This window comes from Chlorocebus sabaeus, chromosome 20 (assembly GCF_047675955.1).
Source record: "Chlorocebus sabaeus isolate Y175 chromosome 20, mChlSab1.0.hap1, whole genome shotgun sequence".
In the NCBI taxonomy this organism is placed as follows: domain Eukaryota; kingdom Metazoa; phylum Chordata; class Mammalia; order Primates; family Cercopithecidae; genus Chlorocebus; species Chlorocebus sabaeus.
In genome coordinates, this window is record NC_132923.1 from 66897703 (window position 1) to 66919321 (window position 21619).

Consider the following 21619-nt stretch of genomic DNA (forward strand, 5'->3'; position numbering starts at 1 on the left):
GTAGATATTCAAAGGGGGTAATCTTTAAAAAATTAGCACTTCTAAGACGTAGAGCTTGATATTAGCCTTGATATTCAATCAAAATTACATATTTAGCTTTGGCTTCAGCCTTTGGAGGGCCAAAATAATTGACACTATCTGATATCCTTCAAATTGTGCATGATCAACACATTGTGATCACATGGGTTACCATCAAAGCTAGCTAGCAAAGCAAGTAGTACAAACAAGGCATGCCAATGAGACTTATTACTAACTTCTGGACATTCACTTTTGAATACAGATAAACATTTTAGTTATAATATAGAAGGAAAATTTTCTTGTCTTTAATGTATTAGAATTCTGTCAGCCAATAGATAAATAAATTTATTTTGATAATGGAAGTGGGCAATCTTACAGTAATTAAAAATTAATTTTATAGTTAATTTTATGTGCAAAAGCAGTTAAACACTTCTTAAAAATCTAATAAATATGAAAAGAGATTGAAAGGCAATAAAAATATTAAAACTGTGCATTATATAACTTTAGAAAAAATATAATAACCTTTCTGAGCTAATATTTATAAAATATAAACATGAATATGAAGAATAACTGATATTAAATTATATCGCAAGTCTTTTTTATATAATTGTTACAGTAACATTTATAACTTTAAGCCAAATTACCCATAAAAGTTATTCCTAACTAAAAGTTATTTCAATTCACTCAAGCCAGAAATTGTGAAGTAAGATCTTATTGGGAGAGTTTCTTACATTGTATGGGCTACATTAAAAGCAGAACGTCAATTCTGCTGCATTGAAATTACGTGAGTTCAAAACTATCCAGAATCATGTAAACAACATCCATAATATCATCATCAATCCAGTCATAAATGTAGAATATGAAGGAACTGCTAGAAAAGGACAAGGTACCCTTGTTTTTCTTTCCTTTTCCAGTGATCTCTGTTTCAAGTGAGCTCTTATTTGGTAACATAAATGTGCAGTACATTGACAACAGGAGCAATCTTGCAGCTGACAAGGCAGAAGAATCATTGTTCCTAACTACAATGTCAAACTTTAAAAATCTATTACATTTTAAATATGAAATTATAATAATCATTACTTTTGGATGACATTTCTTATTTAATCTTTTCTCCAAACAGTTCCTTCTCTGGTGGTAATATTTAACTTTGGCCTTAACTTTAGCTGAATATTGATTTTCACCTCTGCTTGATTTACTGATTGATTTATTAATTTAAAAATACTAATTTGGCTCCAGAGTATGTTCCAGCAACTGTACTAGGACATAACTTAAGCTTATATTTCTGTCCTGATGAAGTTATTTTAAACTTCTGATATTGTGAGCTCCTCTATGTATTATTCATAATTTTGCCCCAGCACCTAGCAGTGTGTCTGGCTCATTGTAGGTGAACTCAAGTCTGCTACAGTTGTTGAATAAGTATCTTCAAAGTATTAATAGAACTTCTAATTATTGATCATTGATAATATTTGCTAAGATAATATTTTGCATATTATGAATGAATTATTTTCATTCATAATACAAAGAATTTCCTAATCTTATTTATAAGAATATAATTAGAGATTTTAAAAAATGTCTTGTCAAAAGTCAGAAACAACTTTCAATGCATTTTCCTCATTTTTCCAGGATAGTAACACAGTTGGAAGAGGAAGCAAGGTTGGTTTGACGTGACTTGCTCTGATGCATAAAGCTTTGGTGCTTCCTTGCCCCCGATATTATAAATAAAATTCCAAACCTTTTAATAAAATGTTGTATTCCTTTATGTGGGAATATTATTAACCAGTAAGTGAAGCTTTGAAATTCACATTTTTCCTTAAACTAAGAAAAAGATGAGAATTCCAATGCTTGTCCTGAAACTTCCAAAATCTGATTATTCTTGTGATTCCATAAAAGCTAATCTTTGATCATTTCATTGCAAGTTCTCTCAGTCCCTTTTATTATCAATTGTCTGGTTGAAACTTATTGAAAACATAGTGATCATTTTATTTTCTTAGCAGTTATCTCTAGTCAATATTTGCTTTTATCCTTTCCTATTTGAGGATAATTATCTTTTATAGAGTAGGTGGAAACAAAGACGAATTGACGTTTGCACTTTTTTTTTTTTTTTTTTTTTGAGACGGAGTCTCGCTCTGTCGCCCAGGCTGGAGTGCAGTGGCCGGATCTCAGCTCACTGCAAGCTCCGCCTCCCGGGTTTACGCCATTCTCCTGCCTCAGCCTCCCGAGTAGCTGGGACTACAGACGCTCGCCACCTCGCCCGGCTATTTTTTTTTTTTTGTATTTTTTACTAGAGACGGGGTTTCACCGGGTTAGCCAGGATGGTCTTGATCTCCTGACCTCGTGATCCGCCCGTCTCGGCCTCCCAAAGCGCTGGGATTACAGGCTTGAGCCACCGCGCCCGGCCTTGCACTTTTTCTTTTTACTCATCTATCAATATAATGCCATTATTAGAAGTAAAGGATCTATCCTTTCCTTGTTCATCCTGCTCTAAACATGACTAAATAGCCATTTCATTGTCAGTATTCTTACTAGCACTTTGATGGAATTCAAAATATACACATAGCCCAGTTAATTTGTTGGAGACCAAAATAAAGACATGAAAACACATATGTGTGCATACATACATACATACATATGCACATTTTTATTAATATATTTTATATATTTTTATTATACTTATTTTCCATGTCTTCATATTATTATGCTTTCTGCATATGGGAAGCCTTTTGTGTATAAATTTGTGTGATTCATATTTATATAATTTTAATACATTACATATGCTTTTGATATAATCAAATAACATAATTTAGAAATACCTGGTTTAAAAAATAATTTACCTTCTGCTATTTTAAAGAAAGTATCAGTATTTGCATTCCGTATACTATGAAAGGCAGAAAACGTTATCAAAACTATAGGCAAAAAAACTATAATTTGCTTTCAGCAAATAACTAATATATGATTGTGAAATGTTGTAAAAATACCTGTTGTCACTCAAATTTAAGACTCTTAGTTTCTGCATCTGTCCAATCTCTTCAGGAAGAAATTCTAATTTGTTGGAGCGTAAAGACATGACTGTTACATTCTTACAACTTCCAATCTGTAGGTAACAAAAGAAAACAGGTTAAAAAAATCAGAGCACAATACTATTTTTAATATTAAAATTTCTAATTTTTAAAACAATTTAAGTAATAGATTTTCTCATTTTTAACTTTCTTTTAATACGTGCATTGTTTTATTTTTATAATGTATCTCTTTAAAATATATGTATATTATATATATTCTTTTAGATATTAAGGCAATTTATACTAGATTTTCTTTTACATATTAAAAATGAAGAATTTTCTTTATAATTTTATGCTTAAAATACTTGCTAACATTAGTGTTTTCATATATCATATAATTTTGTCTGTCGAAGTGAGTACTAATACATCTTTGTTTATAACAGAAGATCATACACACTCCAAAAATACAATATTGTTGACATTTCCTAAGCAAACTTAGTTTTGCTTCACATTACAGTGTTTTCTGTCATTTTGAATAATATATTTTGGCTCTAAAATAATTATGTATTGTTTATTGTTGTATCATTATAAGAGTGTTTAGTAGAAAATGCTCAGTTGAAAATGTACTTCACATACAGCAAACTTGAGCACAAAGTAAATTAAAAAATAAACTTCATAGTTTTTTGATATGAGTAAGTAAAATACCACTTAGATGTAAAAATTAACAGAATCTCTTGGTGGATTCGGAAGTTAAACTAATATTATAATGCAACATGATACCTTAAAAAGCATATGTACATTTAAAAAGTTTGCTACAGAAATAAAAATATAATTACTCCAAAATATTATTTATAACTATTCTGAAAACCAAAAGATATAAATTAAGTGACTTTAAATGATATTTCTTAGCATGAATTGACTTATATTTTCTTACTTTTATTTGCATGTGAGATTTAAGTCAAATGCATTTTCTGGGTCAAATATAAGAACTTGTCATTTAAAATAGAATAATTAGCAAATATATATGTAGATAATTCCAATATTATTCACAGCTCAACTCATGAATCTACATTGCTATTCTACCCATTAAGATTTTATTCCAAAACAGATTAATTAAAAATTAATAAATAGAAAACAAATATATTTCTCACTTCTCTGGGTAATTCTGGAAGGAAATTCTCATCAACTGCTAATGTCCGAAGACTATGAAGGTAGCCAATAGTAGAAGGTAGCGACTCCAGTTCATTACAGCTACAGTCAAATTCTTCTAATAAAGATAAACTGAAAAGTTAAATACATTAGTTAGACATTTTAAAAGTTTAGATGGCAAAACATTCTGAAAAAGCCACATATCCCAAATTCACCAAAATAAAAATTATTCATGTGGTGACAACATAATATTATATAAATTAATTTACCAGTTCAAATGATTTAATGCCATCAAATAAGTGGTTTAACTTGGTAAAATAAATATAGTTTTTTTTTCCCCTTTCTTAATTTATCTGTTATTTAATAGCCATTGAAAACAACAAAATAATTTTTCATTTGTTTACAACTTAGGTGTTCTTTGTAGCCAGATGTTCAGAGTGTGTATCCTTGGAACAAGTGAATATAACTGTCATGGGGTAAGGAGAAGGGTGGAGAAGGCAGGACCAGGGGATGATTGAGTTGGGAGAAACAATAAAAAGAAAAACATTGATAAAATGTTAGGTATTTTATTAAACATTTTAGAGAGTAAAGAAAAAAAAATTCTCTTCCTCATAAAAACTCTTTAAGATGTGTAATATTTTAAAGCCCATTCTACACATAAGAAAGTTGAATCTTAAAGGGGCTAACTTCTTCAAGGTCACACAAAATAACAACCCTGGGAATTAAATGCAGACAGTAGAGATTCACTGTATTATCCTGCCTCTTAGCAGGTGCTATGGACAGGGCTCATTTCAGCCTGCAGATGTGTTTTGTTTGATTTATACAGTGGTATTTTAGAAAGTGTTAAATTATTTAGGTATTTAAAATTTTACATAATGACCCAGATTTTTGATGCCTCTTGAAAAAGAGAAAGATCTGTCAATACTGGGTCTGTATTCTTCCATGACGAGTAATGGAAGTGGATTAATAGTTGTTGCCTTCAAATGGGCACAGTTCTTCAGTTTGCCTGCAGTTTGTCACAATCCCGACCAGTCCATACTTAGCTGGCTTTACTCCAGATCTATAGAAAGGAATCATATGGATGTACATTGAAGTTATCACAAGGCAACAAGACACTTCAATGCCCAGTTTGAGATAGCTGGGAAAAAAGGGCCTGGCACAGAGTAAGCACCAGATACATTACAGCTGGTGTTGGTGTTGTTGAAATTATTATTACACTGTTCTTACTATTCCTATTATATTATTATAATAGGAAGGAACCCCCAGGGGTGAAGATTCTACCAATGTAAAGGGAAAAATGAATTTGAGTTAGGTGGAGTAAGTTTGTAGAATTAACATCCTTTTTTTGTTGTTGTTGTTGTTGAGACAGAATCTTGTTCTGTCGTCCAGGCTAGAATGCAGTGGCACAATCTCAGCTCACTGCAACCTCCACTTCCTGGGTTCAAGTGATGCTCCTGTCTCAGCCTCCTGAGTAACTGGGATTACAGCCTCCCACCACCACACCAGGCTAATTTATGTATTTTTAGTAGAGATGGGGTTTCACCATGTTAGCCAGGCTGGTCTCAAACTCCTGACCTCAAGTAATCCTTAGCCTCCCAAAGTGCTGGCATTACAGGCGTGAGCCACTGTACCTGGTCAGCATCCTTTTTTATGTTAAAACTAGTTAGCTTGAATGCAGTTTCCTTCTATTATTTATTTAACAATTGAACACAGAAATTAAGCATATGGGTTGAAGTCAGTTAGAATGGATTCGTGTTCCAGCTTTGTAACTTACTAACTGTATTATCTTGGGTATCAATAAATTAAACACAGACCACCACAGCTCAAAAAACAAAGCAGATTTTATTTATCTGACAGGCAAGGGAATACATGAGGGAAGAAATTCACTGAGTAGCATGCTGAGGGGAAAAAAATAAGTGACAAAAGGTGGGCTGGTGATAGTAGGTTATGATGATTATACTCACTAAGGGTTGAAATTTTGCATTATGGAGAAGGTGGGATGAGTGCACAAGTCTGTGTGCAGCTATGCAAATCAAGTACTGTTGCCCATGGGTCAGGAAAAAATCTAATGCAAGTAGGACCAGTCTGATTCTGACCAGGGTTATTCAAACTTCATCACCTTAGCAGATTCAGCTGGTTAGAACCAGTTGTGGTGAAACACAGCATTCAATTTTGAGTAACAGCTCTTAGGAAAGTGTTGCTTAAGTAAAAATTTTTCCTTTTATATTGACAAATCATAGAAATTCTCTCTAAGCCAGTGATTCTTTATATGTACAGTAAGGATACTAATAATGCCCGCCTTGAGCAGTTGCTCTAAAATGAAATGTTAAGAACGTAGCACAGCACCTGTCATAAAATACACGTTCAGTACATTTTTCCTCTTATTATCAGTAAACTGGTTAAATTTGTTTCAACATCCTTTGAGGCCCCTCGTATGCAGGGATGGTTATGTTGCTGGGATGCCAAGTGTACACAACTGTGTTACTCTGTGGATGTGTGTTTGTGGGGGCAGGAATCCATATATGTGAGAGATCTAGTAACAGAGTTTGTTTCTCAAAAAAAAAAAAAAAAAAAAAGAAGTCTAGTATTGGATCTTACATATATAACGCAGTCAATAAATTTTTTAGAATTGCATAAAAGTCTCTATCGATAGTTTGGGGTTGTATACTCAGCAGGGAGTCATAAATACTGGGAAGTTTTTAAAATAAAAATTACAGATTGATGTTCAGAGGCAGAAGTTAGAGAAGGTATTTAATGAAAATTATATAATTAAGGTTTCTCTCTCTCTCTTTTTTTTTTTTTTTTAAGTAAAAACATGTATTGAAGTGAGTCTTGGTCATAGTAAGGTAGTTGTCACCTTGCACAAGTCTAATGTGTGCACATTTCAGTTGTCATGTTTTATTAAACAACATTAGTCTCCCGACAACCTGGCTCAAATTTCAGTTACCTTAACTGAGTAACCGCATCTCAGTTTCTTCAGTCCACATATCACAATGTGAATAATAGATGCACATTGCGATCAGTGACTGGTCACATCACTTCCTTCAAAGTCTGTCAAGGATTGGTCATTGCCCATCTGTTATTTGGCAACACAGACAGCAAAATATGTGTTGCCTTCCTGTCTCTCAGCAGTAGACAGATACTATACACCAAAGAATTTAACCATTAAAGCACTACAACTATTGGATTATGCTCTTGGTCACCCTAATTCTCTTGGAGATTGAAATTAAAATGTGAAAATTTGTTTTATATCACCAAGGACAACGTCATTAATCCAGCCTATAGACCAAGGGGTTATTTAAACTTTTAAAGTGTATTATCTTACACAGACTTTTGAATAGGCTATTCATGCTACAACTGGTGATCATGCAGTTTCTTTACCTGTGTTCTAGATGAAATATGACATGAAATATACAGTTTAAAACATTCAAGCATCATGGCAGAAAGTAACAATAGGTAATATGCATACAGCATAGAATAAACTTTTAGTACTGTGATGGTTAATACTGAATGTGAACTTGATTGGACTGAGGGATACAAAGTATAAATCCTGGGTGTGTCTGTGTGGGCGTTGCCAAAAGAAATTAACATTTGAGTCAGTGGGCTGGGAAAGGCAGACTCACCCTTAATCTGGTGGGAACAATCTAATCAGCTTCCAGCGAATGTAAAGCAGGCAGAAAAATGTGAAAAGGAGAGATGGGCCTAGCCTCCCAGCCTACATTTTTCTCCAGTGCTGGATGCTTCCTGCCCTCAAACACCAAACTCCAAGTTCTTCAGTTTGGGGACTAGGACTGGCTTCCTTGCTCCTCAGCTTGCTGACAGCCTATTGTGGGACCTTGTGATCGTGTTAATACTTAATAAGCTTATATATATGTGTATACACACACACACACACACACACACACATATATATCTCCTATTAGTTCTGTTCCCCTATGAGAACCCTGACTAATACAAGCATATTGTACAAAATAAATTTGAATCGAATGTAAATGGAATAATAGAAAAAATTGCTGCCCACGGAAATGCTGACACTGCTACTACTAAAAAGACTCTAGAGAAGCTTCCAGAGGACTTAGTGAAGGCAAAATTATATACATTAATGAGGAAAGTGTGATGAAAAGAACGAAGATGTCCCAGAGGAAGTTGCTGGCAATAAATCTCACATTAAAGGAACTGTCAGAGATATCTCATGACACTGAAAGCACAAAAGATAACATTTGGAAGTGGATCTAAACTTAAAAGGAAAATGACAATTCACTAATGCACAGAAAAGATGTTCACACTGTTTAACAACATATCATGAAAAGAAGGCAAGCATTGTTCAACCTAACCTTGATATGTTTTTTTTTAAATTAAAATAAGCCTTAATTCTCAATGTTTCTAATATTTAATATTACCATGTACAAAAATAACTATTAGTTTTACCAGTTTTTTCATTTTCCTATATATTTGTAAACTACATTAACAGTATTTAATGCTTGGACAAAAGGTTTAAAAGACCTTTTGTAAGAACAATCATAATGTTTCCCATTGATTATTAAGACTGTTTTGCACAGTTTCAGATTGCATGGTAATTTTTACTATCCCTGTGAAATATTGTGATTTATAATAAGAAATACATATTTGACCTTCATCCAGTTCTTGGCACAGAACTCCTAAAACCCTTGGAATTGCCAAAGTGATAAGCGTCTTTCTGTATGTTAATGAAATGACTTATGGCTAAGGGCTCTCGGATAGCCTCAGAATGGGGGCTGGTTGCCAAGGGAACCACTTTGTGATTAGAGTTGGAACTTTCAGTCTCACCCCCTGACCTCTGGGGAGGGGAGAGAGGCTGAAGGTTGAGTTGATCAGCAGTGGACAATGATGTGATCCATCAGCCCAATATAATGAAGACTCCATAAAAACCCAAAAGATCAAGGCTTGGAAAATTTTCATGTTGCCAAACACACGGAAGTGCTGGGCAGGTGGCACACCCAGCAAGGACATGGAAGCATCCCTTCTCACACACCTTTCCTTTTGTACCTGTTCATGTGGCTGCTCATTTGTTTCCTTTGTAATATCCTTTATAATAAACTGGTTAATGTGTTTTCCTGATTTCTGTGAGCTATTCTAGCAAGTGATTGAGCCTCAAGAGGGAGTGATAGGAAGCCTCAATTTGTACGTGGTCAGTCAGAAGTACAGGAGGCCTGGACTTGTGGTTGGCATCTGAAGAGGGGGGATAGTTTTGTAGGACTGAGCCCTGAACCTGTGGGATCTGATTCTAACTTCAGGTAGATGTGTCAAAATTGAGTTAAATTGTAGGGCACCCAGCTGGTGTCCACAGAGAACTGGAGAATTGCTTGGTGTGGGAAATGCCATACACATCAGTGATCAAAACTAGTCTGTGTTGAGTGTTGATAATTCAGTAGGAAAAATACAGATTGGTGATTCCTTCCTTTCCTTCCTTCCTTGCCTCCCTCCCTCCCTTCCTCCCTTCTTCCCTTCCTTCCTCCCTCCCTCCCTCCCTCCCTTCGTCTTTCTCTGTCTCTTTCTTTCTTCTTCTTTTTTTTGACTAAGTCTTGCTCTGTGCCCAGGTTGGAGTGCAGTGTCATGATCTCGGCTCACTGCAACCTCCGCCTCCTGGGTTCAAGCGATTCTCCTTCCTCAGCCTTCCAAGTAGCTGGGATTACAGGCACCCACCATTATTTGGTGATTTGCATACAGTCCCACACTACTCTGCAGAGCAAGGAATTCCTATATTAGAAAGACATTTTGACTGCACCATGGGGAATAAGGAAAGAATAATTTAGAGCCTGAAAGTATTTTACATCTTTGGGTTGCAACGAAGAGCTTTCAGGTGCAAAACACATATTCCTCAATGATGTCTGAAATTTCAAAGATTCAAACTCATAACCTACAATTCCGAAACCTGACTTTATTGGTGACTATTTTGTTAAAAATCATTTAAAATGTTTTAATACAAAATCCTGTATTAAAACAGTTATCACATTTAATCAGATTACCACTGACCTTTCATAATGAAGTAAAAAAATAGACCAAAGGTTACCATTATTTTTTTAAATGTTTTATTTTTATAATTGTGGAAATTAAAAATAAGTTGCAAAGAATGTGTGAAGTACTTTAAAGCAGTGTTTCCTCAACTTCAGTGTGCATGCCAGTCACAAGGAGAACTTAATAAAATGCAGATTATGTTTCAGTGGTTTGAGGTGAGGCCCAGGTCCTGCATTCATAACCAGCTCCTAGATAATGAGATGCTGCCAGTGCAGGGGCCACACAATAAGTTGCAAGGATTTAAATAAAACCTTTCTAAATCTATCAAGAGTATCATTTGAACACATAAAATAGACATGTCAATAAATACTAAATGACATACAAATATTATAATAGTTGTTTAGGTCACATATGCTTCAGAATGAATGATGCTACTGGGAATAATAATGTTTGAAATCAACAGTATTGACTTCAGTTTCTAAAAATATTCTGTACAGTTTTCTCTACTTTAGTTTCATGCTCATGAGTTGCTCTTGGATGGGAAAAATATTACTGTATCATTAACCCTCAATTACCTAGCTAATACGGAAGAAAGATTGTGAATATACTACATAGATAATTTATAATTTCACTTTAACATCAGTGGTGACCATTAGATATAATTAATCTATGATGAATGTAGATGATAATAAATATAAAAATAATTGGCTTTGGACTTCACCTTCTTAATTCACTTTTAATTCTTAATAGAAATAATGTAATTCAGTGGAAAATATTTAGACAAGCGTGAGTTCCAATTCTAGTGTAGATACTTAATAGTTCAGTGACCTTTATCTACTATTAACCCCTGTTTTCTCACCTATAAAATTGGTTGATAACATCTAACATACAGAGTTTCAATGAAGATTAAATATATGCTAAACCCCTGAATGCTAAATGGAATAGATATCATATTCCATTAAAGTGACTTGTTACGAGGTAGAGTGCCCCGAAAAACAAAAACACATCTTGAACAATCTATTTCTGAAACATGTAAAAGTTGTCCTGCGATATTCCCTTGTTAAGATCAGTTGTTTCATAAAATAAAACTGCCTTCTATTCAACAGAATGTAAAATTGTTTAGTAAGATGTGGGGGAGGTAAATTTCAGGTGACTCTGAAGAACTGTTATTGTATTAACAAAGATTTAGTAGAGAAGTAGAGAGGAATATAGGAGAAAGAGGGAGGGTGGTAGAGGCAGGGAGGAAAGGAAGGAGGAGGAAGAGGGAGAGAGAGAGACAGAGAGAGAGAGAGAGAGAGACTGACTTGTTTGGCAAAGATGAGCTGCTTAAATATTCACTGCCTAAAATGCCAGTATAGCCCAAAGTAGACACCCAACTGCAGCCAGGCAGCTGGGATTGGAGTCTAGAACCTAATAATTACTAGTTACTTAATCACTGTGTACTTCAGTTTCATTACTGAGCAAAAGCGGGTGACAGCAGTACTTAATCATGTGTCATAATGCCTACATACACATAAAAGAATTAATACATGTAAAACATTTAGAATGGGCACATAGTAAATGTTAAGTAACTTTTGCTTTTATACTCATTTTCAGAGATTCTACAATCAATTTCATTTAATTTAGGCTAGGAATCAAGTTTTAGGTTCCATTCTTAATTTTCTTTTTAACATTAGATAAGTTGCTTGGGCTGCTTCTAAATAATAGTAGGAAATTTGCAAACTTTAGTCAGACTAATTCTTTTCTATACTGTTTTCCAAATAAAACACACCCCGTTTTAGTACTGAATCTCACAGCCTATGCTGAATCCAGTGGAAGTATGACAAAAACAGCATTTATTAGAAATGTAAATATCTAGATTTTACCTCTGAAATGTTGAGTGATTTTAAGCAGCTATCATTATCATACAGATAATAAACTTTTCATTTGAACCAAAATTTCCCAGCTATCTAAAACAACTAGAAACCTTTGCTTTCTTTTTCACTATTTAGAAAGTTGATTAGACACTTGAAAATAAAATTTGCAAAAAAATTACATTAGATTATTAGAGAAAAATATCACCCAAATGTGAAATATTGTTTAAAGTATTTTTTATTCAACAGATCTGCAACCCATGAGTAGAGAATAGCTTCATTCATTAGCAAATACTATTTTTTAAAAAAGATACTATATGTTCCACATTGGGAGACAGAAAGATTTCTTAACTAATGAAAAATATGGAAACATTTCATGCATGCAGGAGTAAGTACTGCAATTAATATTTGTTCACAGCACATAAACAGTCACAATTCTGAAATGCTAGGGAAGGAAGTAGAGGAGGAAGTAGGCAGTGAAGGAGGATGGCTCTTAAATTGATATCATTAGTGGTTTTGTGCTTTAACTGAAATCTTATATGATCATCAGTGAAATTCCATTTGATCATTTCTTTGTACTTTTCTCAATAACTTTGTGTGTGTAGATGTAAAGATGCCTTTATTACTCTGGCAAATGCATGACTTTCTTTCTTTTCTTTTTTAAACTGCTCTAAGTTCTTTGACTTGAAAACCAACTACTATGATTCAAAACAGTTTATTCTTCAGGACTCTGTCACAAAGCATGGAAACAATTTCAAACACCTCATCTCCTAAGAATAGATGTTGTAAGTTTAAAAGATATATGTTATGGACTGAACGCGTCCCTCCAAAATTCATATGTTGAAGTGTTAACCCCCAATGTGATGGTATTTGGAGATCGGCCTTAGGGAGATAATTTAGAGTTGGATAAAGTTATAAGGGTGGGGCCCTCATGATGGGATTAATGCCTTTGCAAGAAGAGAAACTGGGGCCTGTTCTCCGACAACCAACCCATGAAAAGAGGAGGTCATGTAAACTCACAGCGACATGGTGGCCACCTACGAGCCAAGAGAAGAGGGCTCAGAATAGAACCTACCTTGCTGGTGCCTTGGACTTGGACTCCCCAGCTTCCACAACTGTGAGAAGTAAACATCTATTGTTTAAGCCACCCCATCCATGATATTTTGTTACGTTAGCCCGAGCAGACTAAGACATTGTACTATTACTACATTTGCAAATACTTACAAAATATTTTTCTTTTTTAGAACCAGATATTTCATTCATGTAATATAACTAAACTTCATATAGATGAACATAAGCAATGATCAATAAATAAATATCTTTTTGGATTTTACTATTAATAAAATAATGACTGTAATAATTTATTGAAAGCTATCTAGTTCTAAGTGCCACAACAATTTCTGACAATTATTATTTCCATTTTACAGATGAGAAAACTGTGGCTCAGAGACATGAAATGACTTGCTCATGGTCAGTTAGTGAATGGGTGGAGGAGCCAGGATCAAAACTGAAGTCTAGTTCCAAGGCTTGTAAACAATCCTCTGTGCCATACTGTCTTGGCACAATGAAGGAGATGAGCAACATTCAAGACATGATCCAGCCCCCAAGGAGCCTATATTCCAGTTGAGAAAACTTGGAAAAATAAGCAAAAAGTTAAATGATGATACAAAAGATAAACATGAGACTGATATTATATCTGGAAAAAGAAAGGATAAGTTAGTAGTGTTTCTTTAACTTGTATACAGAGTCCTCCAAAATTATTTGTCCATGAAGCTTGCTTTTATGTCATAGCTATTAATGACCCTTGGCAAGTCACCTCACATCTCAAAGCCACATGTTACCCTTCAGGCCTCTGAAGCCCATAGAGAAGAAGGGATTTATTTAGCTTTGCATAGACACTTAGATTTCTTGATTCCTAGTCCAGCAATCTTTCTGTTTGACCATACTCTATGAAGGAACAGCTTTTAAAAATACCCGTTCAGATTTCTAAGTTTTCATTGCTTTTACCCAAGACACAAAGCTAAGAAGATAAGGCTCAGAGTGCAGTAGTACCTCCTTTGCAGTGCACCTTTTTTGCAGGTAGACTTATGGGACCCATTGAATGACCAAATATGAAGTTATTTACAAAATGGGTGACTCAACTACCATATATATAAAGAGGCATCACATATAGTTCAGTTAACAGCTTGGCATTGAAGTCTGGTGACTTCTCTCTGCCTCTGTTTCTGTATCTGTTGATAGTGACATAATACATATCATATAGTGCTAATGAGGCCTTTAAGTAAATCAGATAATACCTGCAAAGAAAGCACCAAACATGAGGTCTGGAACACCGTGAGTACAAAAAAAGGCATACGTTATCATTTTTATTTGATATTAAACTCTTAGAGCTGCTGAAACTCCTAGGCACATAGTAAAGTTCAGCAACAACAAAATAACTAATTTTACAAGCCTGGCACAAAAGTCATGGAATCTATTTTAACTGTGAAAAATGAATTCTTCCAGGAGTTTTTAAGGTAAGTCTGAAATATTGAAATATTCTGTGTGCAGAATAAGAATATTTTTGGTCACTGTATCTGGTCTTCACATTTCTAGGCTTTCATTGCCCCAAGTTACAGGTAGAATGTTTCATTAAAAACATAAATCATTTGGAAATTTATGAAACTTTTATTTTTGATAAAACTTTTTAATATTTTTAAGATAATTATCCAGTAAAAACTAAAATGAAAATAAAATGAAGTATGTGAATAACCTAGCATCCATATTCACTTACATAATTTCTCTATTTCTTATTTTGCATTTTAACTCTGAATCAAGGCATTCAGTAGGAAAGTAGGTGCATGACAGTTCTAAATATGAAGCCATACTCATTACAAACATCATTAATGTTTGATATTTTCATTCTCTTACTAAAGAACACTGATTTCGATTTCTATATAGTTGTTCTGATTACTATACAACAACTATAATGGAATCAAAAACAAAAGTAGGTTAGGATCTAGTGTTAATAATTTTCAGAAACTATAGAATTCTGGAGCTGGGAAACAAAAACGATCTTCATTGAGGTGAGGTATATACATTATGAGACAGAATAAAATAATGAGATGACATAAAATTACAAGTTGTGAAAAGTAGCATGAAAGAAACAGCAGGAACAGGGACAGGAAATTTGCTGGTGATTATATTGGTGGAAGGTCATTTAGGGACGGCTTCACTGTGGAAGAGATATTTAAATCTAGATCTATAGTCTTGTTATTCACAATGTTTCCCATGAATCTGCAGCAGTTTTTTACATCACCTGGGAGCTTGTGACAAGGGCAGAACCCAGGCCCTTCAGGTCCCAGACCTACTGGATCAGGACCTGCCTTTTAAACAAAATTTCCACATAATTTGAATGCTCACTGAAGTTTAAGAGTACGGACCTAGAAGATGTGAAGTAGTTAGCCTCATGAAGAGTGGGGAAAGAATATTTCAGGCAGAGGTAACAAATCAGAAAGCCCTGAAACGGGGAAAAGTCCAGCTTACTGGAGGCACAGGAGAAGGGCCAGTATGGCTGAAGCCTAGTGAACAAGAAGAGTGGTACGATTATTGAATCGTAGATGTGACTGCAGTCATGTGCCACTTAATGACTGGGATGAATTCTGATAAATATATCATTAGGTGATTTCATCACTGTGTGACCATTATAGATGCAGGTACACAAACCTAGATGGTGTAATCTATTACACACCTACATTATATGATATAACCTATTGTTTCTAGTCTACAAAACTATACAACATGTGATTGTACTGAATACAGTAAGCAATTGTAACACAATGGTATCTATTTGTGTATCTAAACATATAAAAGGTACAGTAAAAATACCGTATTATAATCTTATGGGAGCACAGTCGTATATGTGGTCCACTATTGGCATGACCGTACTATCACTATCATCAGGCCCGTCTGTATAGGCTGTTTATACATTTTATAATAAAATTTCTTAACTTTGTAGCATGAATTTTTTGTTATAGTCTGGCAATGTTTACCCAGTAATTAGTAGGAAAGCCCTATAGCAAAGACCCCTAGACATGTGTGTCCTCGAAGGCAAGTAGGGTGGGAATTGAAAGTACTCCTCTACTCTGAAGCCATCATTGAGGAAAGTGTCCAGAACTAGAGTGGGTGGCAGCAGCAGCTTTCTGGGCTCCTGGTGCCTCAGTGAGGAAGAGCACAGTGTGCCAATAAGTCTGGAAGTGGAATGGGAGCTGTACAGAAGAAGAGCTGGGCCTATGGTCCCACAGTTTTGGATACTCTATTTCTCAAGTAGTTACATCCTTACTTCAGATGATTTAAAAAAAAAAATTTCTGGAAGATGTACATCCCAAATTTTTTCTGCTTTTTTCCTATAAATCACAGTTCCACATCTCTCATGCTGGTTGCCCTCTTGTCAAATGATATAGATGAAGTCCAGAACTGACAGAATCAGAAGTGTCAGAGAACACCTGAACTATTAGTACCTATTATTTTTGAGTAGATACTTCCGTCTACCCAGCTAATGCTTCAGTGGTTTTCTGGACAGTTCCATTATTATATTGGCTATACTGATTATGGCCAATCAAAGCACTGATTTCTCCCTACTTCTCCAAGAATCTCTATTAAGTTCTATTGGGTCTTTCAACAAAGCACCCACTCTGTTCAGCTCTTTCGAAATATTGCTTCTGTCATCGAATGTAAGTATTTTTTCTGGCTTTGTGGTATCTGAAAATTTAATAACAATGAGAAGCTTTCAATAAGAAGCTTCACTATTCTGCCTTCTCAGTGTTCATAGATGCTCTAATTCTCAGTCACTCACCCTGCTTTTCTGGAATAAGCCTTTTGTCCAAGCACGTGAAAGCTGCTGACAGCCAACTGATGTTTCCATATCTGTTCCTTTTGAATATAGTAGTATAAAAGCTTATATCAAGTTACTATTTAAACAGTTCAGTTTTCTCCACATTTATAATTCAACTACCAGGAAGATTTCAAAGGACATGACTAAATTCTGGTGGTAGCATAAAAACTAAGACTGACTGTAGTTTAGGCTGTGTGTACAGAGCCAGGCTGCAAGCCCCGCTTGGCTGCTGGGGAGGAGACAGAGTTAGAGCTTCAGGTTGCCTGTTCCTGAGGCAAAGTCTGGCATGAGGTTCTGTTGGTGAAGGTCAGAGGCAGGAACTTGCTTTGGGGTGTGATGGGAGCTCAAGGCACACATGTATCCAGTGTTGGTCATGGGCTGAAACCGGCCTCCAGAAAAAGCTGGGAGGTCCTCACCTGGGAGGTCAAGAGGCCAAAATTCTGGCTAAAAATTACCAACAAATCTAGTTCTCAAGATGACCAAAATCAGGGTTCTACTTCCTACTGAAAAAGCTACATTTCTTTGTCTATTTTTAGGCTATGGACATTTTTTAATTTGTCTTCAAAGAGCCAGGGTACTTTCATACGAAATATGAACGTAAGTGGCAAATACCAATCATGATGTAAGCAGGGATAAAAGAAGTTGAATTCAGTTTCCACTGAGTATTGACCCAAAGAAGAAAGACTAGTGCCTATCTTAGTGCCTGCTTTTAAAAAACACCGGGCTGATAAAGATAATTAGTTTTGTGTACCCTTAAAGTTAAGTTCTCTCTGCTCTATACTGGAGAAAATGCAAGTAACTGTAGAGAGAAACACACTGTAGAGTGAGGGCATTAAAATAAAAAAAAAAAAAATGGTTGAGAATTTTACTACTCTTCAAAGTCTGAACATCTGAGTTTGAATTTTAGCAAGTTGCTCCACTCTATAAAAGTTAAACTTTCTAGATCAGGGGCTATATGCTGACTTGGCAGGTGATGAGGGAGTGATGGGGAGGAGGATTGGGGGAGAGGTGACAGACATTTTTGCTGTCTTCATTGCAGTGGTGATAGTTTCCAGGCTTCTTAGCAATGTCAAAGTTTATCAAATTGTAGACTTTAAATGTGCAGTTTTTTGTATGTCAATTATGCTTAATAAAAAGCTATTTAAAAAATAAGGCTTTCCCTTCTTGAGAACACCAAATTTGTTAAATTAAGAATTTATATGATTCTTCACATTAAGATGTAGGGCAAGATCTCAATAAAATGCCCTTACATAATTTCAGAATGAAGACAGCCTCTATTGATTTCTCATTTTACACAGATTGTAAACAATAGTACTTCAGTGGAACATTGATAATATATATAGTTCTTAAAGAATTGTAAATGAAATGTTAATGACAATATAAAATTAGAAAGAAATTATTATCAAATAAATGGAGTATATTTTATCTTTAAAAGGCAATGTGAGACTTTCATCTTGAAGTTTTAAAAAATGCTAGTTAAGCAGATGCTTTTCTCTTTAGTTTCTAAAAATACATTAAGATTCTATGAATATCAAATGTTACTAATACTGTAATGGTAACATATACATATTGCAGAGCCTTATAAAAATTGGTTTAATTTTGCAAGAAATAGTCAAGTGAATTCAGAGCTGCTATACAGTCAAAAACATCAAACTAATAATATCTGAAAAATACCAGCAAGAGTATAATTGAAGGTCTGGGTAATCATTTGGCTTGTGAAACTTTCATGGGTAAACATTTCTCATGATATTATAAAGTTGGATGGCAAATGCAATGTTTAGATATAAAATTAAATTAAGATACATACAAATATATATAAATAAAATATAGTTTAAAATAAGCTGACAGATGAACAGGATTATTGGTATCTTTAGTAGAAAATGTTTTGAAGTAGAAAACTCAATATATCCTTTAGTTTCTGGCTTTAGAGAGGCTGACTGGTATGAAAAGTTGGCACTTACTTTCCGATTGTATTGGGTAGTATTGTAAGTTGATTGTCATCTACTTTTAGAGTAGTTAGTTTTTTCAAAAGTCCTAAAACAGAGAAGAAGGTTGATTAATACATAAAAGCAGATTTATGACAGAAAATGTTATATAAAAGAAATCAAATGAATCACTTGTGTTGAATGCTTGGCATGCTAATTGGCCACACTCTGCTAATACACACTCATAAAACTGACATTTGTGTGTAGTATAATTTTGACCTTCTAGTTGCAAAAAAAATGCGTACATCAATGACAGTTCAAGAATAAAAATGCAGAGAAATAAACAAAACATACAGCTCCACATACACCCCAGTTGACACTAATACTACTACATTTCCCTTTTGTATTCTACAGCAAATGGACCAGTTGAAATTTTTCAAGCCAGCTGTGATTTAATATTTAATTAACTCCTAAGCAGTAATAACTAACATCCCTGTTGTGATACAAATTGGAAACAAATCTGAATTGAGCCCAGTGATCAACAAAAATGAATACTGAAGTATTGCAATGCAGTGGTTATAATTATGTTCTTGGAAATTTACAATGTATGACCTCATATTCTTTTTGGCACCATAAATCCTGCCTTGGATCAGCAATAAGCACAAAAACTTAGAACTGGCCAGGAATTTAAGTTACACCTATTTATCTTTCACTATCTGATTTACGGCCTCCATACCCTTAACGGCTTGCTCTCTTCCCAGGGTTTTAATGAGCAATAGCCACACAGTAATTGAAGAACAGTTGCATTTGGCATAATCAACTTCCTTATCCAACCATAAAATAACCTACAATATTGATATGGCTTAAATAGTCCAAATCCAAGGGCAAAGGATTAACACTTAAATTTCGTTTTACATTGGAACTACATACATACACTATAGAATGCTCCATTCTGAAAAAAAAAAAATTATTCTAATTGACATAGTAAGTTTCACGGTCAAATATGTTTTGAGAGACACCAAATTAAAATAAACAAAAGAAACCTACAAAATTTAATTTTGTTTAATTTAATCCTAGTTTTTCTAGGAGCTTTTAATATTCTAATGTGACTCTCCAGAGTTATTATGGAATTCGTGTGTGTGTGTGTGTGTGTGTGTGTGTGTGTGTGTGGGGTGCACAATATGTTGTCGAGCTAGTTTTTGGGAACATGTTTTGAGAAACTGGCTATAAATCATGCTCATATTTCTCAAGTGTTTTGAGGGTTCCTCAAAGGCATAGAGTAAATCACAAAAAGTCTGAAATAAAGCTGTGGCTGCACTTCACATTTCAGTATGTTCTATTACGTATTCCTCAGAAGCACTCAGAATCTCTACTGCAGCAGAGAGAAATGTTATCACTATCAGACTGTTACAAGTAAATACCTGGGAGCTGAATACATCAGCTTGAAAACAGCATCACCTGGGAAAGGGACAATTCACACTGTGGCAATTTATCATTGAAGTCTGAACATCCACTGCCATATCCATCTATGTTCAAAAGGTGATTGAATCATTTTAGCTTCTCTAGAGCGTATATTAAAATATCAGCCTTGGAAGTATAAAAGAACACCTGAGCTTGTTTTTCAGTTATGGAAAGAAAACAGGAAAGTATGAATTATAGTTAAGTTTTTTGTGATTTGGTAGCCTGGATCAGACGAGCGCCCTGCCTGCCAGTGGAGTTGGAGGTGGGTTGATGGTCTCAACATCACTCAATTGGGTCACAAGAAGCTTGGGAGTGGGTGACAGATGGCTGAGCAAACATCACAAAGTCAGGGTGCAAAGTACTTTCAGAGGATCATGGTCTCCAGGTCTAAAGTAATGTGGAGAAAACCTTGAGGCAGGTTAGGGCCTAAGGCTAAATGCTGATGTGACAGATTTTCCTGAAGATTAGAGTAGTGGCTCTCACAAGAAGCTTCTGTTAAGTGCATCTTTTTCAATATTTTTAAAGGTTGAAGAAATTTAGTTCCTGCTCAGCTCCAAGTCTGTGGGTTTAAAGGAATTTCACTCATCTCTGATGTGGCTATTTTGCCAACACTCATATTCCATCCAAGAGGATACTCTTTGGACAGAGTCTGGAGCTTCTGTAGAATCATGACTGCTCCTGAGATGAAATTAGGCTGCAAGTCTCACCCTTGTTGCTCATGTCTTCCTCTGGCAGATAATATATTTATTGCATTTCTATATCATATGTGCTTGGACTCTTTTCTCTAGAGTAATCAAAGGTATTTTATCCTATTCCTTCTCTCTACTTGTGCCCTTCTCCAAGTCTCCATCTCTTCATCCTATACTCCCAACTAAGAAATACTGAAGAGATAGAAAAAGAAGGCCTTTTCCTATAATTTTAACTATATACACATATATATGATCAGCATCAATATATTAAACATTAATTTACTAATATTTACATTTACAAATATACAATAGAACTTTGAAAGCAAATAGTTGTGCACTCATCGAATCTAAGATTATAATAAATATTATATTATTACAATAGTTGTTTACTATATGTCAGGTACTGTTACTACTATCACTTAATAGATGATGAAGCTGAGGCAAGATTACTTGTCTAAGGTCACACAGCAAGTAAGGTAGAAAAGCCAGAATCAGATCTCTAAGTAACCTAACTATAAAGCCCGTGCCCTTAACCTGTAAGGGAGTAAGATAAATTATTAAGCAAAATTTTTTTCTTTATTTTTATTTTTCTTTATTGAGTTTCTCAGCTATCCAAAGATTATTAAAACTCTCCATCTAGAAGAGGAAAAGAGTCCCTTTC

General features: G+C 34.7%; 1 protein-coding gene across 8 annotated transcripts in view; it reads right to left on the reverse strand.

Moving 5' to 3' along the window:
* LRRC7 (leucine rich repeat containing 7) overlaps positions 1–21619 on the reverse strand; it is a 570280-nt gene that overhangs the window by 118934 nt on the left and 429727 nt on the right. For all 8 annotated transcript variants that reach the window (XM_007978322.3, XM_007978330.3, XM_007978324.3 and 5 more), the window contains 3 exons: positions 18845–18917; positions 4166–4295; positions 2994–3109 (listed from right to left, as the gene is read on the reverse strand). In XM_007978322.3, coding sequence (XP_007976513.1) covers positions 2994–3109; positions 4166–4295; positions 18845–18917 — 319 coding nt within the window. The remainder of the gene's footprint in view (positions 1–2993; positions 3110–4165; positions 4296–18844; positions 18918–21619) is intronic.